The 19,371-nt window shown below is 37.0% G+C and overlaps 1 protein-coding gene and 1 long non-coding RNA gene across 2 annotated transcripts in view; one reads left to right on the top strand and one right to left on the bottom strand.

The window, feature by feature from the left end:
* LOC145764398 (cubilin-like) overlaps positions 1-19,371 on the top strand; it is a 67,245-nt gene that overhangs the window by 35,138 nt on the left and 12,736 nt on the right. The window contains exons 42-44 of the mRNA XM_082576014.1: positions 221-365; positions 13,842-13,922; positions 16,390-16,574. Coding sequence (XP_082432140.1) covers positions 221-365; positions 13,842-13,922; positions 16,390-16,574 — 411 coding nt within the window. The remainder of the gene's footprint in view (positions 1-220; positions 366-13,841; positions 13,923-16,389; positions 16,575-19,371) is intronic.
* LOC145787164 (uncharacterized) lies at positions 3,257-4,468 on the bottom strand. Its single transcript, XR_014291376.1, has 3 exons — positions 4,331-4,468; positions 3,981-4,077; positions 3,257-3,648 (listed from the first exon to the last, which is right to left on the bottom strand). It is a non-coding gene; the product is annotated as an uncharacterized LOC145787164 (long non-coding RNA).

Genomic DNA, 19,371 nt, shown 5'->3' on the forward strand with positions numbered 1-19,371 from the left:
CAAGAATTGCATCATAATCTAAATAACAAAATGTCAGAGTAAAGAGTCACAATCAAAAGTTAGCAGTGCTGAGTATCATAAATTTTTATAACCTCCCTTGTCTCGTATCTGACCCTACTCCAACGTGATATGATTTATCGGAACCTTAGGTGATCTTTAGATGTATTGAAGTTTTTATTAAAAAAAATCAAAATCTTAATTTTTTTTTTCATTTTTGCAGATATACGAAAATGATCTACCGAAACGTCGAATAGCTGGACTACTCTCTTCAGTCGATCCGTACTTTTCCACCAGTCAGTCAGTTAAATTGACATTTGAATCAGATGGGGCGGTAACGTATGCAGGCTTCCAAGCAACGTTTCAAGGTATTCAGGATTAATGTTTTAAAAATGTTTTTTGTAAGAGTAAGTGTCAGAACAGTGTTGTCGGCGCATTACGGGTGTTCAAATGGCTTTTATCAAAGCAACACTAGACGAAATAAACTTTTACTTATAAAAGACTCTTAACGAGACCAAGCCAAAGAATTTCATGTCAAAACAAAGTGAAACATTTTTTTCCGGACTTTCCCACCATTTGCACATGTACTGTACAACAACATTGAAGTCACATTGCCATTAAAAAACAATCAGACCACTTGCGTCATTGTCAACCTTTCAAAGCTTTTTGTGTTTCAATCCACACCAAAAACAAAACTTTGTTGACAATTTACTGAATGCAAATTTTCCATTGACGATAAAAAAATTCCCAACAAGGTTGTTGAGCTTATTTGTCCACTCTTTGGCATGAAACGCAGACAACGATTTATCTTCGACTTCTTGTGCTCAACGCACATCCGTCACAAAACTGACAGTGGAAAGTTATTTGCAGCGAATTGACCTTCCACATACCCTTGAGCATCCATCGCTGTTTATGGACTTCATTACATGACCCAGCAACGTTGTATAACTCAGCTTACATTGAATCTACATTATGAGCAGTTAAAGCAAACGTTACGTTTTTATGCTAATTGTCACAGTTAATTATTCTTATTAAATAAAAGAGTAAAATAAATCAGTTTTGCAAACGTTTTGAAAACTACTATTTTAGTCCAAAGCTATATCTCACGTGCTCTCCAGTTGCAGTTATGTCCAACGCCACATGCTCCACAATTGCAGTTATGTTTACAGTTGTCAAAGTTACTGTTCATTTCTGAAATTAATACTTTTTCAATCAAATATGTATAACAAGATTATTTTTGTGTATACTGTATAAGTTATTGCTCCTTGACTGTACTACATACCCTTCATCTTCTGTCCATTAAGTTTACAATATTTGTTTGTCATTGCACTGTTTGTATCGATTTTTAACTGTACGTACCATGAAAACATAACAAACTTGAACGTTGAACGACAGAATCCAGGTAACAGGAGCAAATTTTCAGCGTAACAAATCCACAGAATCAAATACATAGACCGTTGTTGGGGATAAGTAACCTTTAAAAAGTTGACAAGGCATCAGCAAGAATGAATTTTGAGGAAATTTTCATTATTGTGCGTCAAAACGAAAACAACGTTCACCAACACATTGCCCACTTTATGAGATATTTAGCGATGTCGTTGTGAATAGGTTGCTTGGAGTCTCATCTGTCACATTTTGCAAGAACAGAGCTATCTTCATCTTCAGTGAGCTATAAGTTTTGTAGCTCTGGTGAAGACAATAAAGTTTTCGAAACCCTCGCCGAGCATGAGTTTAGCGTCTACATTTTGGACCTTTTATCTTTTAGTTGATACAGTTTTATTTGCTGATTTTATTCGTTTGGTGACATCCTACAATACTGTAATGTACAGCATATATCATAACATGATTTATCACGTGCATTACTCTTTTAACATCGAAAAGCCAGAATGCAGGTTTAGAGATAGTAGGATCACTTTATTTTTCATAAATATTTATAGTTTGGTTTATGGCTTCGGGTTATCTTATTAAATTAGACAGGAAACATAACTTATATCTAACAAAAAGCGTGCATTTATCGTTAGCCATCACTGACAACAAATCAATGGCATTGCATAACATTATTCATAAGACTCATCCTAAAGCAATGTCATTGAATCCCGTTAATTTGTTGTCAATGGTCTGCGTGTAGTATTCCAAATTATTTCTATTCCAAAGCTGTACTACTGTATATCAAAGTCTCATAAAATTTATACATAAAAAAGAAACAAAGATGAAAATGGCTTGATTTCTACGTACAATAATAATAAATTGTTTTAAACCAGTTGGGCACAAAATAGCGACTGGTGAGGCATGATAGGGTGAAACGTTTAACTAGGCTCTGGTAAAGCTATTGAGGCCAATCACCCACTATGAGAAGTACCAATTAAAAAACGTTAATTTCTATTAACTTTTTAAAATAAACACTAAACACATTTTTCAATACGCCCCTAAAAATTAAAACACGCCCCATCGGCCTGACGCTACAAAGACAGGCACGGGCGTGCCTCAACCTTCTTCGTACGGGCGTCGAGTTTTTTTTCTCAACCATGCACCAATGGGGAATGGCTTCTTCCTCCTCCTGTGAATGTGGTGCCGAGGAACAGACCGCAGACCACATCATCAATGACTGTACGATCTTCAAGCCACCTAACGGAGTGGAAGGTCTGCGCGTCATGGATGATGAAACCAAAGACTGGCTGCTCTCTAGTAGCCTTGCAGTGTAGTCCGGGAGCATCGTGAATGTGGAGTGGTAAAAGGATAGACCCTCGGCCCCAGAGGCTCAACGACGACGACGAAAAACTTTTCACTATGAACTGATGCCGTACGCTTCTTGAACTATGGTTTGCTATAGTACTTTTAGAAAGTTCAACAGTAGCCTATGTTATTTAACATTTATTTTTTATTTGACACATATTCAAACGGTAAACGATTGCTTCACAAAAACAAGATAGATATAATAGGCTAGCACTCATGCTTTGTGCTTTTGACTATATTCCAATATGAACAACGTTGTAATAACTATAACAAATTAAACTAGTTTCCACTATTTCAAGCGTGACCTGTTTAAAAGTCACAGTGCCCTTCTTTATGCCATTTTCTATACCCAGAATATTTAACTTTTTCAACTTTTAAATAAATGACTATCCGTCCATGTTTTAGGCAAATACTTAAAATACACTTGATGTTAGACATAGTGATTGTATTCCTTGTCCTCCTGTCTACTTAATCTAGATCTTCAACCACCGGGCGTAAGTCTGGTACGACAAAAAACGAAAGCAGCTAATAGCACCAAACGGGTGGCAGTAAAAGAGTTTCAAAAGTGTACTAAACTAAAATCAATTTCGACATTTCCACATTAATAAGATCATGATTACATTGTAAATTTTCTGGATTTCCGACTAGCAGTGCTAGTGGAGTAATTGAGTAAATATAAGTAATAAAGATATACAGAAAACAGCAAACAAATCAATGCAATACAATTCGGTCTGTCGATAGGACATTGTTGAAAACCCCACGTGTTTGATATCGAAACTATCTCTGTGTGTCACAGGTCCTTCTTCCTATGATAGGAGGCATTTCAAGATAAGTTTTTCTTCTTTAGTCTTCTGGTTCAAGAGAAGATTGTGAAGGGAAGCTTGCACTTCAAGTCTATCCGGCAGAGTATGCAAAACGCTGAAACAAAAACGAAAATGTTGGGTTGAAGAACATGGAAATCTTATGACAATTCCATTTCTAATGACTGTCAAAAAAAAATTATCTTTACTCTTAGTCAATCAAAATAACTATTAAGTTTTGTGCCGAAATGCACCAATGTTACTATTTTGCAGAATAAGTAAACAAAATCAGTCATTTTTTTGTTTACATTATGTCTATTTGTTCGGTTGCATCCTAAATGAAGGATCTCTGTGTAACTTTCCATCTTCAATAACAACGAGGAGCCAGGACAGAGGTTGAGAGACATCGGAATCTATTTCGTTAGTTACTATTTTGTATATTACTCTTACTTCTATCTCTTCCTCGCCTTTTATTGCAAATTTTTCCTCGTCGTTCTGTTCCGTCTATTTTTCTCCTGCAATATTTTTCGCAGTCGACAAATATAATCTGAAACGAAAAAAGTTTTTTTTAAATACCCTCAAATTTTTTTTGTTCCTTGTTGTACGACTATGCTGTCACTTGACACAGTCACAATTCTTTATCTTGGGATTTGAAGAAATTCTTGTAGTCATTACCATTTATAATTGTCTATCATAGCGCAAATCGATGTTTGGCTGAGTAATAACTGTCGTGGAAAGATAATAAGTTTTTACTTAAAATCTAAAGTTTTCGAAGAAAGCAATTTTTTTAAATTTTTTACTTGAATCGCCGGGAAGAACGTGTTTGTCGGAGCAACGGTGGTTGTGGTTGTCGGGGCAACGGTGGTTGTGGTTGTCGGGGCAACGGTGGTTGTGGTTGTCGGGGCAACGGTGGTAGTGGTTGTCGGGGCAACGGTGGTAGTTTGTTCTTGAGATTTCGGAATCGCGTCTGTATTATCTTTGCTGGTATCTTGATTTTCATTTGTCTGAGCTTCTAACACGGTTTGTCGTAGAACTTCCAGGAAACGTCCTATAAAAATAAGATGCAAGATTTAACAACAACACAGTTTTAAGTCAAACCTGCAAAACCAAACCGCTTCATTCATTTTTGTTTGTTTGCTAAGTCAGCGAGGAAACCCAATATACAAGCTAGCTAAGATAAATACTTATCTATGAAAATGGTTTTAATATAAACTTTTAATCGTTTGACATAGCTCTAAAAAGGTTAAGTAAAATTAGAAAAAATTGTCATGTGTCTTCGCTACGTGTAGAACTTATATTTAATATTAATTCAAAATCTATTTGAATAAACAGACTGTTGCACCTCACGACAACTTCATGAAGAAAGCTAAAGTACTGCACAACATTTGCTGTCAGTATTTCAATCTTATTATTGTTATGCAACAGAATGAGTTTCGCTTCTAGCAGCATGATCGTAGTTTACTTCACAATGTAGATAACGACCTGTTTTAACCTGATGCTGCGAGTTCGCTGTGGTAATGGCAGTTTGTAGGCTACAAGCTTCCGCAAGCTATAGTGCAAAACCGCTATTACCACAGCGACCTCGCAGCATCAGGCTAAAGCAGATCGTTAGTATCTACATTGTTAAGTTATTCAATGTATTTTTTAATTTAAAAACGTTTAAAAACTTGCTTGGTTTTAAGTTTTAGTAATAAAGCCCACGTTGTTGCGCTGACACTGTCAGCTTTGAAAAGCGTTGAAAGCAATATAAAAACATACATAATTATTATTTTAACTGCCTTGAATATTAACACAATAATAAACATTCTATATACCAAATCACAAATGTAGCAAACTTACTGTTGTTGAAAACTGCAGTGCTGCTTTGGACGCATAATAACAAAATGGCCAAACTGACTAATGCGAGCTTCATTGTAACGCTTGTCACTGTTTCGAGTTTTTTCGAAGTGTTCTTTGATGGTTATAGATATGCATATGATGCAACTATGCTTGCGGCGGGCTTTTAAATGGAATGAATACGCTGTGAGTCATAAACCTATGAATAAATCTTTGGAGAACGTTTTAATGCAAAACAAGAAATACTTCGAAAAACTTAGAATTCCTAAAGCAAAAGATCATATCCTACTGTATGCTGCCGGATTTCCTTCTGTTGTTGAGTTAGCCTGAAAGTCAAAATTTTAATGGTGAAAGATTGATGACATTATAAAATATGTAATTACAACACCAAACTTCTAATAATCTTTTTTAAAGTTTTGTTTATTGGAAAGATTTTACTTAACAATTAAAATGCACCATCTATTTTAACATTGGTAATGTAGCCTTTCATATTGCCATTGCCAACTATATTTTTACAAAATATATCACGTATTACATAGAACTGGTTACGTTTTTTGGTACTGATTATCATAAAAATGATTTATTACCTAAAATGCGTTAACAATAATGTAAAAAACACAACTAGAAAAAGTTGGGTAAAGTTGGCTTGTAAAAGGGTAAAGTGGACGAGTAAAGTTGGCGAGAAAGGTGGACTGAAATTAGGGCATCGTTTTATGGATATTATTTACCAGCCATTGTATTGTGTATTTAAACATTATCTTGCTGTCTTGGTGCTGTCATGGCCACCTAAAGATACGGCCTGATTTGTCACATTTTGCAGAAATTTCCAGGTTTTTCTAACTTTGGGCGAACGTTTAAATAAATTTTTCTAAAAATTAGATTTTTACGCTTTCTTTATTCTTTTCCCCAGATGACACAATAGGTTTTAACATCCTCACATGTTGAAAAACAAAGAAATTTTGATTTTGTAGATTTTAGTCAGACTGTTAATTTTCAATAACAGTCTGATTTTGCGTTTTTCAACTTACTTTTTCTCATTTGCTACTGCTTCCCTAAGGCAACAAAAAAGTTTTTTGTCATTAGGAAACCGCAAAAAGTAAAAACATCTCAAAAAATGTAAGTCAAGCACTAGCAGTAGCTGTAATCAAAATCTGCAAAATGTGACAAATCAGGCCGCATCTCCAGGTGGCCATGGTGCTGTAAATCAATGTTCAATTAAAAAAACTGATCTTTATTTATGAATTTGTTTTATTAGCACACTATATAAAAGTTATATGCATCTACACACTATCTTTAAATCAAAACTATCAGCCATTAAACATTTGCTAGTTTGCTAAATATTATTTTGTTGTCTTTCGTTTTTGTCTATAGTTTGGTTGAAACATGGGCATTCTTGTACATGGCCTTCCCTACAAGTAACTTCAAACATAGCTGACAACCACCAGGAGTGAAACTAATGTCTTCACCACGCCACACACAAGAATGTTAAACCTTATAATATTTTTGATTTATAAATCCAAGTTAGTTTTATGTCCTTTATTGACTGTGACACTGTAGCTGAAATTTGCTTATTTCAAAAAAGGTTTTTCTTTTAATAGATTGTGACATAAGTAGTTGGATAAAAAAAATCAAATTTTGCAACTATTTATAAAAAATGATAGAAGAACCCAAAAATGGATTCGTATTATTAAAAATTACTTTTTACACAATTATGGAATTTTTTACGTAGTCATTGTCATCAATGTTCAAACACACTCATTGGTTGAAATCAAGGGCTTGGCATTATGAATAGGCTATTACTCAACCGTGTAAAAGTTGTTTTTGCAAATGAAGCGACACCGAAAGCGACCGAAAATTGTGCAAGAATTTGTTAAAGGGATACTAAAGGAAAAACCTGACTTGGCGATTTTCCACGTTCTTTGTGTTTAACTTGTTACCATAAAACGATTTTCAATAAAATTTTGCCCCATTGCGGTCTGACCATCATTGCGCGCGTGCTTTTGTCAGAGCTTTCAGAACGAGATTGGCCTGAGCAACGAAGCGTGCGACTGTGCAGTCTACGTAACAAAAGACTAGCAATCAGCTGATCTCGCAATAATTGTTACTGCGGGCGATTTGACTGTAGGCTATGTATGTAGCCTATGTACATCAAAACATCACATTTCAACATCAAAACATCAAACAGTTTGCTCAAAACATCAGATGTGGTAACGTGGCTTTTGTTATTGCTGTCTTTTGTGACGTATTCTCAAGCAGTGTTTGCACTTTTTGGTTATTTTGAAAAAAATGAAAATAAATGAAATATTGGACTTTGGGCCTTGCCAGCGCCTTTGAAAACAATTTTTTTTCGGTAATTTTTCTTGAAATGTATTCTTGAATGTTCAGTTTACGCGTTTTAATGCTTAATTCCCGTTTGAAATTTTCCTTTAGTAGGCCTTTAAAATGTGGAAACCCTTGATTTGGACAACACTAAAAATTCCAGTGCTAAATTCTCGACTAGTTAAGTATGTGTGTCAGGAATATTTTGATATTAATGAATATTGATCAGAATATTACTCGCTAAACAATCATACGCTTGCCTAGTGGGAATGGCTAAATGACAAAGTTTTCAAATCGGCTGAATACAACGCATCTCTTCAAACATATCGCATAAAAATTATTTCACCTCCATGATTAGTTAGCCAATGTTGGGAGAGCATTTATTTTCCATGGTCTAAACATTTCGATCAACTTTGAAATATGAATTTCTCCTACATCCCTTTTTATCTTGAACGATCATGTAATCTGCCATTTTTAAACAGCCAAATTCCGTCATTTTATGTTGATTTAATGTTTACATATGTTAAATTATTAAAAAAGAGTCAAATTTTCTCATCTGGATTTGATTCAACAAAAATTAATCAGCAAGTTACAATCACCCTGATGTTTAATCTTGCTTACTTTTCTTATCTCACACCATCTCAGTGGTGAAAGTCCAGATTTGAAACATAAAAGGCGATCAGTTCTGCACTGCTCAGTCAAGTCAAGTCAGTCAAGAGCATGCGGCTGTGTCTTTGGAAAGACACATATTTGAAAATAAACATGAAAATTAGATTTTTTGTTTTCCCGTCTACTTAATTTAAGTAATGAAATGGACTCTGATGTGTCTTAACTAAATGTCTCTCTGTGGTGGCGATAGCTTTATCAATAAATTATACAAATTTTACAACCTGACTGATTTTATTAACTTAATCTAAACCTTCAACTAACGGACATAAGCTTGGTTACGACAAAAAAGGAGCAGTGAAAGAAAAAATAATGTTAGTGTCATGCGTGCATTTCGAAGAACACAATTGTCTTGCTCCGACAAAACGCTAAAAATAATGTTAATTGGGTTTGAAGTTCCCGTGCGGCCGTGATAGGTTAGGCTACCATTGTAATATTGGTGAATTTAAAATGTAGGTCTTTGCTCAATATGCGAAGTCATCGCCATATCCAGTAAAGCGAATAATTGTTTCAATAAAATGCACATTTATGACATAAAATTCAACCGTTATTTTTTAGGTCTAAAAATATAGATATCATTCTTTTGTTTTCTCATTTGCAGACAAAGTTATTTTGATGAAGCTGAAAAATTCTCAAATACGAAATGCTACATGTTAATAAAATGGTATATATTTACATCAACGCAAATCATGATTTATCAATTTGTTGATGCAAATGGTGCACATTTTGTTATTTTTAGCCTGTCTCGGTACGCTATGATTGGAAAAAATTCAAATCGTTCGTATTGGTAAACTTCCAAATTAGGCTTAACCTAAAGTCGCATATGTCTTCATGCGTTCGATAAACAGTATGGAATTGTTGAACAGTTTTTTCCTTGTTTAGGAATTTGCAGATTTAGTGCCCAAGAAACTTGTCTAAAAAATACAGGCCAAACTAACAAGGGCCTCAAATTAGAGCAAGACGGTGAAAAATCTTTTTTGGGCCTGTATGTAAATTTGGATGCGCATTCCACAAAACAACATTTTAAAAAAGATCCATTAATCATTACCCTTTGCAATTCTCAGCCTCAATAAAGTCCATTTGCTTCCTTCTCTTAAATTTAGCAAACCACTTATTTAGCATTTCCTTGCCACAGCTACGTGAAAGTTCTGAAATGAAAGAACGCAGGAAAAGATAAACGTAGTTAAGAGTTTGATTGTTTCAGCAGAAAAAGGAGCTTGCGGGCGAAACACCAACATCTTCCTCACAGCTTATGTCGAGTTGTCAAATAGGATTTATTGTGGCCTCTAACCTAGACTGGCACAAAGTTACAAGAATCGGTGTTGTTGTATAACAACTTTGCTTGACATAATCCAAGCTAGCAAAATTGTTTTATTTTACTTTGATACAACCTTTGCAGACTTAAATCAATGTTGCTGCCTGAGTTGGATTTCAGTTCAATCAGATTAAAACTTAAAACGCGAGGAACAAGATTTTTCAGTGTACGATTTTAAAAACACTAATTAAATGAATGAGTTAAATAATTTAAATCATGACCCTTGAACTTGGAACTTATGGACTGTGGTCAACGATTGGACAATCAAGCAGTTTCGTGCTTGAGTTGTAGTTAATAGTTATGAGAGGTCAAATTGGTTTATGGTCACAGCAATGCTTCAAATGCCATGACGGGTATTTACTGTTGGTAGAAGCCATAGGTCGTGTTTTGATGGTATAAAAAAAAGTTGTTTTTTTTTCATTTAGGAAAAGGTTTTGCTTATGGGCGTACTTGTCAAACGGCATCAATAATTAATCAATCTGCTACAATCGCATCTTCAGCTCGCAAAGTTCGTCCTTTTGCTGTAAATTGGTTTGTGGACGCCGCCATGATTGCATCTGTACTTGAAGCCAAGCGCTACCAGACAAGATGGAGCTCCGCCAATGTGGCAATTCTGTTTGAACCTCATTCTGTCCGGCAGCGTTTGGCATTCTATCAGCGTTTAGGCATTCTGGCCTCTACCGACCTTCTATCGGGCGTCCAGCCTTTATCGGCCTTCTATCAGGCTTCCGGCCTTTATCGAGCTTCCGGCCTCCTCAGTGCAGTAGGTGCACAGGGTATGGCCACGGAGATATATACCTCCGTGTGACGTTTTCCCATTTGTGGAACCTAAGCTCCAAAAATGGTACTACCGCCAACCTTGCCAAAGTGCTCAAACTGCAAGCAGTGAGCTTTGCGCAATGCATAGCAAGGTGCCTCCAGTAAAGTGCTCAATCGGCATAAGCCAAGAGCGTCCATAACTGCAGACAGTGCACACCGTTTCGGCCTTCCGGCCTCTTCAGTGCAGACATACATTTTTTAATAAAATAAAATGGTAATTATTTTATTATATTGAATCTTCTCAGGATAAAAAAAAAAAACGAACAAAACACTTCAACACTGAAACAATTGAGTAAAAACAGTTGAAAAAATACTTTAAGTATACATATGGGACTCAAGTAACACGTTTATTTCTCATGGACTGAAGTCATCAGTTCTTAGGTTTGCACGGTGTTTTGGCCATTCACAAATTTTGGCCATCAAATCAGAAAATGCTTTCTACAGTATCAGTGGCGTCTAGAATATGATAAACTCCTGTTTTTTTTTTTAGTTTTTTTTTTTTTTTCTGCAAAAGTTAAAAGTGGGATGGCGCAACGGATAAGGCGTTGGCTTTGCAATTATGCAAACCTGGTTCGACTCCCGGCTTCCGCTGGTTGTTGAAAACACCGCTCAAATTGGGTGAGCGTAGATGCTGAAGTCAAGGCGGTCGAGAGAAAGGAACTGGCCACCCTACTCTCCTTAGTGCCGAAGGCTTAGTACAATGAGAACCTTCTCTTCTCATACCCGACACTTGAATCAAGTATGAGACCTCTTTTACCTTTTTTAAAAGTTAAACAATTAGGTTCTTGTCGCGCATAACATACCATTCCAAACCACAAAACTACTTCCCGTCAGAACTTCGCCAAGAATTGTTGGCATCAGGCCCGGATTTAGGGGGGGGGGGGCAGAGAGTGCAGGTGCCCCGGACCCCCGACTTTTGAAGGGCCCCCCTACGTGGAAAAAATGTAATTTTGTGTTATTTTCTTTCTTTCAGCCTTTGAAGTTTCTGCAAAATGCTGTGCAGTGCTGGATTGATGCTATTGTAAACGTAGAGGTGGTTTTTCTCGCCGTAGGCGCGAAAATTTTTTTTGCAGGGCGGCCCCGGATCTAAAAGTGCCCCGGGCCCCACATCAGCTAAATTCGGCCCTGCCGTCAGGACTTCGCCATGAATTGTTGGCATGCGGTTGCTCACGATCTTGTGGCAAACCCCAAGCGTACAATTCGGCTGCAAGCGTGCTGGCACTCTGCTGTGACATGATATCTTGCATCAACTTCCGCACGTTGGGAGGTGCATCGTGCGTTATCTCACGTCAGTTAGGTGGAGAAATTGCTTAGTCACTGTTTTACTGAACTGGCTTATTTAATTAAAAATACTGTAAAACGGTGGGATAGTGCAATGGATAAGGCGTTGGCTTTCCAATTATGCAAACCAGGTTCGACTACCGGCTTTTGCTGGTTGTTGAAAACACCGCTCACCTCTACCGAGCAAGGTGTGATAAATTGGGTGGGCGTATAGTTGCTGCAGGAAAAGCGGCCGAGAGAAAGTAACTGGCCACCCTACTCTCTTTAATGCCGAAGGCTTAGTACAATGAGAACCTTATCATCTCATTTCCGACACTTGAATCAAGTATGGGACCACATTTTACTGTATATTGTTGGCGATGCTAATTTGCAACACTAAATTTCGAGATAATTAGTCAGGGCCAATCTGGTGCGTTTCAGCAAAGATTGATTTGAATATCATCAAAAGTTGCCAATTAAAAATGTCATATATTGAAACAGTCGTTGTGACATGGCTTTCTCGAAACAATCGCAACTCCTGTGCTAATCGTCCGGCCCACTCCAGAACTTCCGGGCCTGTCTTGAAATTCCAGCAATAGACACTGCTTAGCATTGTTGCCACTATAGTACTATACAACAATGGATTAACCAAGCTTTTCTGAAAATTAATGACTCTCTTCTCGTTAAGAGCAGCATTTTAATTTTTAAATCATAGAGATCGCTGTTTTAATGCCGTTTCCTCGTCTACAACGTTTGTTTGATTGGTACCGCTTGTTCAATATTAACTGGCAAGCTTAAATGTCAATAGGAAGTAAAGTTGTAAATACTTTGAATTTTAAACAATTTTGCGTTTTCCCGATTGCACGATCTGAACTCTGTCAGTTTGGTTTTTGACGTAATGCCGATAAAAAATGCACCAAAAGAATTATCAAATGGCCGTTTGAAGATTTCAAATGGCTTATGTGTAGAACTGGTAGGCAAGCCTTTGGCAGAGCAAGTTCAATATTTATGTCAAATTTGCTCCTCTCTCTCAAAAAACAAGTCTACGACCAATGCATTCTTCCAACTGTAGCCTATATGGCGCGGAAACTTGGAAACTTACAAAAAAGTTAACTCTAAACTAAGATCAATGCAAAGAGCACATGAACGAATTATGATGGGTTTGTACCGACTGCTGTCTCGTATTCGTCATCAACCATTATTCTGCGGTGCAGTCCAACGTTCTCATAATTTTGTACTGTTTAGCCTACTTTCAAGTTTTAATATTTTTAGCATTGCGTCTGGCAGCACTTGGCTTACAGGTTTAGCATGGCGAGACCAAAAAACTGCTGAATGGATTCAAAATCAAACAAAATTACGGGGTATTGTGTTAACTACCAAAAAATTAAAATGGTTATGGGGCAGACCATATAGCAAGATGCCAGGACAACAGATAGACACCCTGCCAGGACAACAGATGTAGTTGGACTAACAAATTAACAACTTATTGAACACCCTGGGAAAGCAAACTCAAACAAGGAAAGACAAAAATGGGATGGAGACTGGAGAGACGAGATTGACAAAGAATGTGGAACAACAAACTGGTATACAAAACACACGATCTATTGGATTGGCAAAATGGGGGAAAGCCTTCGCTCAGCAATAGGCTACTACATGCTGAATATGATGACGATGTGTACAAATTAGCGGAAAAATAACGTACGCTGCCCAGAAGGGACAACGCAAGGACCCATCCAGAAAGTCAGTTCTTCTATATGATTCAAGGACTGTAGACTTTGAATCGATGTAGAAAGGGGCCAACTTTTCAACTGATGACTCAGTGCTCAACAAGTATTTCAACAACCATCTCATCAAGGTCCATCTTTCAACAAGTTTTGACTCATCCGTGGTGGTCGTCGGAATCATACAACAGAAACATCTTCAGATATATGTTAACCGTTTTCGAGTACAAAGGTGTAAACATCTTTTCCTGCCACTCACGTATCATTGCAACAAAGCTTTTTATTTGAGGTCACAATAAACGAAAGATAGCCGTCTGTTTTAATCGCTTTCTCATTTGAAAGTCTTTATTTTTTCAACAAACTATTATTTTTTAGAGTACCTTCCTCCTCCTACTACTACAAGTCCCCCTACAACATTCACAACTACCGTTGGTGTCAAGACCACACCTGCCATTGGTATGCCAGATTTAGCAGTTACACCAAAATTTACAGGCTTGTACTCAAGTAGTGTCTTTATTTTTGTGTGAATTATAGTTTGTTGTGGTATTATAATTTTGTAACTTGCAGTATTGGCATGAATAATTGATTCTTCTTGAATAAATCAAAGCCTGCTTTGTAAAGTCATTGAAATAATCGCACAAAAGCATTTGTTTTGTTTTATTATCTTTATCCTGCATTGCGGGAAAGCGGACTTGAGCGCTATGCATCGGTGTACGCCTTCCGACGTACACCTGACCCACGCTGCAGCCGACTGCAATGTCTATTTCCGGTTGTCTACTCTATTTATGACTTAAATTTGGTACTACCCATTACTCGAAATCGATCACTGGGTAGAGGCAATTATCGTAAAGTTTCTTGCCCACAGAAACAACAGCAAGTGCGGGTGGCTGGAGTCGAACACGCAGGCTCTCGACTGCGAGCCCAACGCGCTAACCACTCGGCCACTCCTGCCATTTGATCATAACCCAGATAGAAAATCGGTCCATATGTTGATGCAAGCATTGATTCAGTGTTAGAAGGAGGAAGGACTGAATTATTGGCTGAGAATATCTTGAAAATTTTTGATCAAGTAGATTGTCACACATTTATTGAAAAAGTGGAGCTCTGATAAGGATCCAACTTACCACCTTATGGGTGGAGCAAAAGCAACTAAGCAAGACATAGGGCTGACACAAAAGAACTTGTTTAGTTTGGTTTTGTGTTTTCTTGAGCAATTTACGATTGCTTGCCGGTTGTGCAAAGCTGGTTTTGTTTCGTTTGAGTAATGCTGTTTTACATTTTATGAAAGAAAAATTCCGAGAGTTCAGAAATGGACTGTGGAACCATATTAGATTGATCTACTCATCGCATGGATAGCAATTGTTCATGATGTTCAGAAGATCAACCGAGACCATAACTCTTACACAACATTTAACATTGCGCAAATTATAGAAAACTGTCGAAACACTTTACTTTCTACCAATGCAGACAAACTACATCAGGGACACTCCCAGAAAGCAAATTAGTCATTTTTTACATCGATTTAACGTTTGCAGACGTTGAATTTATATGAAAATGACTTATTTGAGGGCAGACGTTGAGCAATGACCTACTTTCTACTGGCAGCAAAGTAGCAACTCCAATTTGCGAAAATTACTTTGCAAATCAACTTATCCCTTTAGGTTTATTGCATGAAAAGTTATTTTCGTTGCGAAAACGTGCAATCAACGTCAGAATTTTTAAGTAAAGTTTCCAAGAAAATTAATTATTTCAAATGTATGATTACTATGTTGTAAATTTGTTAGTGGGGAAAATGCTTGTACATTAATTTCAAGGGCGCGCCATATCGAATCTTGAAATCGAAAAAGTTAATTTATGTGGGGGAGTTTCGTTAACTTTCATGACGCACAAAAAACTTTATGTTGAAATTTAAAGGTCATTTTTTCAATAACAACCTCAATGCAAAAGCACTTTTAACTTTAAGTAACTTTTATATGGCCTTGTGTTACAATCAGGGCTGCGCAGTCGGACGAAAAAATATAGACTCCGATTCCTCGATTTGCAGCTGGCTTAGCGTTGCCAGATTTTTGAGAAATGCCGGAGTTTTTAATTTATGGATTACTTAATAAGCGTAATCAATAGTTTTATGAAACGTTGTGCATATAAATATGTGGTGTTTTAAGGAATAGAGTTCTACTATTGTTTGTCGCATTGCAAACAGTTCAAACTTGCAAACAAAACGTATATGCCACAATTGTAAATCCAAACGACCGTTCGGATCTACAACTGTGAGGTAAACAACGATGATGCTGCTAAAAGCGAAACTCAATCTATTGCAAAACTTTTATTGCTCATCGTTTTGTATCAAATCGGAATCGACTTTGTTTTAACGATTCCGACTCCGGACACGCCAAAACCCTTCGACTCCACGACTCTGACTCTCCGGTCACAACGACATCTTAGGGCTTAGGCAATAGCTTAGGCTGCCAAGGCAAGTGACGAGAAACCTCTGCACGACGCTCGGAAGGCCTCGGTTCGATTCCGAAAGAGAGTGCAATGAAAAGACACTCAGATGTGTTCACAGGTGGACACGAAATTTGGCTTTTTTACCTCCATCACTTAAACATCTTAGGCTACATTACTGGGTAAAAGTCAAGATATGGCAAGCCACTTGTCAAAGCTCTTTCGTTACGTCGTATCCTGGCTTACACCTGGTGATTGAAGATTCAGATATTTGGAATAAGCAGACGGGAAGGCAAAAAAGCCTATCTGCAAGCATACCTTTAGGTGTGCTGTCAGACACAACGGCACACACTGGAGAGGTGTCGAACTGGTGCCTATCTAGCACCGTGCCATGGCTCTCACTACTCTGCTATGCGGTCGACAATTCAAGTCAAATTGTTTATATGTAATGTATTCTTTAACTCTTTTACAATATGTTTAGCACCTTGCGGACCTGAAGCCTTGAATGCAACTTTTGAACTTTCACCTTTGAACTCTCCCGGTTGGCCAAGCTGGTATCCAAACAAAGTAACGTGTAGATGGTACATCACAGCACCAAGAACTGGACATCGGATTCGAATTGAATTCGGTTCATTTTTGACCGAGGATTGCTGTGACTATCTGAAAGTTAGTAAATTGATGTGGACAATACACCGCTAGCAAAATAAGTCCTTTTCATGTTTATTCATTGTTTATAGACGTAGAGAAGTCGTGAAATCAATGAAAAAAAGAATGAATTTTTATAGCTGGGCAAAGAATACTATTAGGGATATTGGGTAAACCATGTCATTGTAAACTGGATGTAAAAACTGAGTCACCGTTTTCTTAGTCTTGCGTTAAACATAGCCTTTACAAACGGACTTCTTCCAGTTGTATTCCTAGTACTCCATAAATTTTTAGATTTTACAACGTCAATTTTATTGCTATGTTATTGCAATTTTAGCGGCAATATTTATCTTAACGGTAAACTGACGCATTTAATTTTAAGAAACTTTTTCAAGCAGTTTGAGTAGCTAGATATCATCGCTTCTTGAAATGCAACTACAAGAAAAAATTTCTATTTTTGTATTATCTTGCCAAAAATGTAGATTATATATATTGGTTTCGACAAAATAATTTTGCATTTCCGTTGATACTGATTTCTCCAGATCCGCTTTTAGATTTATTATAAGAAACGCTTCATCTAATTTTTAATCTATAATAATTGAAATATAATAGTAAGGAAACAGCAAGAAAGGCAAAAAGTTGATTTACTTTTGTCTCTTAAAAAGGAAGTTAATTTGAAATATTTGCAACAAATATCTGCACGATCTGCTTACTTCTCTCTAACCAATTTGCGATTAAAACTGAAATGGCATATTTAAATGCTACAAAACATGTTTACACATTATGTTCCAAGTCAATGCATTAATCACTTCCCAACCAAAGTTGTGTCCAATTTTTCTTGGAATAATAAACCCATCAGTGCACGAGCTACGTGTGCCGAAATATGTAAAGTATGTCGCCAGGCTTGAGTTTGCCAACTCTTCATGCCAAGTGCCATCGTTAGAACACACGGACAATCAGGAAATTACAAACGCTAGACACGATCAAAAGCATAGGCCAAGTGACTTAATCGTCTGGGTCGGAATATAGCGAATCGCAATCATCCTCAAAGTGTAGATGATGCCAATTGGTTGGTTGACTTAAAGCACGGGAAAAAGTACTCGGTTAACTCATATTGCATCATTTGGGCGTGACCTGTCCTTTAGAGCAGGAAGTTTTTCGGACAATTGTTTTATGGTCTTTGTTTGGACATTCAAGCCACGATTTTTTTTTCGACGTTAGAGTTAGAAGCAGCTTCTATCATTTTCTAGATCTTTGCTATGTTGACATGCATTGTTTTTGCAGTGATGGTCAGAAATAAAAACAATTGAACTGAACAAATTATCTCCATTGCAACGGCACTTACCATTACAAGGATTTAAAATATAACTGTACTTGGACTCGCTCAAAAAGGCAGCAATCCGCAGCATATACTGATACAATATGAAATCGTTTTTCTTGAAACATTTGTTTTATACAGAATTATGCTTGTCGCTGCACAGTACAAACTGCATGCAGGGAACATCTACTTGAGAGCTGTTTATGATAGCTTGGGCATTATGAAATTGAGAATTAAAAGATGAAGCAATCAAATATTTTAGACAAGGGATATCCAACCCGTGGCCCGCGGAAAGGTTCTGAGTGACCCGCGCGCTATTTTTTGAAATGGCTTATAACTTATTATCAACAAAATCGCCTGCGTAAGTTATGGCGAACTTACATTCCGAGAAATTGGCATTTATTGTTTGCTTTCCTTGTCTATTACTCAATAGTTTCTTGTGCAGGGGTACGCAACTGTTCGAGTTAATTTTATTGCATGACAATGCACATTGTTACGCATCACATTTTCCACATTGTTTGGTCCACATCCTTTTCAAACAATTGTACTCATGCTTCAAGAGTCAGTTATTTTCCTACTCTTCAGAGTCTTCGTTCAAAACTCCCAGAAATACGCAAAAACTAACAATAGAACTAAGGAAACGCTTCGACCACAGATTCTCTTACTTTAAAAATCTGCTTTGTATTTCAATGTGTTTTACTGCCCCTGTTCTGTAAAGAGAGAAGAGGTAGGCTACCTGAAAACCTACAGATAGAGTGCATTAATATTCATTGCTCATTTGATTTAAGGGAGAAGTTAAAAGACTTTCCATCGCTAGAAATTTACGAAAAATATGTTTCTAAAGAAAGATATCAAAGAATTTACACATTGTCAGTTTTCGTGACCCCATTATTCCGCAGCACTGGCTTGAGCGAGCAAGTTTTTTTTGCGGATGAACGATGTAAAATCCCCTGTGAGATCACTAATTTCTGACAGCCATATGGAAAACTCGCTTCGCATTGCTACATCGTCAATCTCACCGAATATTGCCAAGCTTGTTAAAGAGAAACAATGCCAAACTTCACATTGAAATGTCGACGTGTAGTAAAAACTTTGTTGATTGAACTATATCTTGATATGTTTATTGTTTATATAGTTGTAAAACAGGATAACACACATTTCTATGTTTCAATTAGAAAATATTAGGGAGCCATTTCTAAAATTAGTAAACACTAGCAGTAAACACTCAAGTGACCCGCGCAAACATTCGTAAACCGCATGTGGCCTTTTAGCCAAAAAGGTTGTACACCCCTGCTTTAGACAATAGAAATCTGAGTCAAAAAGCGTATATATTTCTGATTTTCAAAATGTTCACCGCTCCAACAAATGAAAACAGATTTTATTTTAATCTAATATTAGGCAGAGTTTTTCTTCCTCGAAGTCTAGACTTTTTGAAATTGTGAGAAACACTCAGGCTTAATTACCTCTGCGAAAATTCCTAGAAATGAGCGTTGTATTTAT

Source organism: Aplidium turbinatum, chromosome 2 (assembly GCF_918807975.1).
Source record: "Aplidium turbinatum chromosome 2, kaAplTurb1.1, whole genome shotgun sequence".
NCBI classification, from domain to species: domain Eukaryota; kingdom Metazoa; phylum Chordata; class Ascidiacea; order Aplousobranchia; family Polyclinidae; genus Aplidium; species Aplidium turbinatum.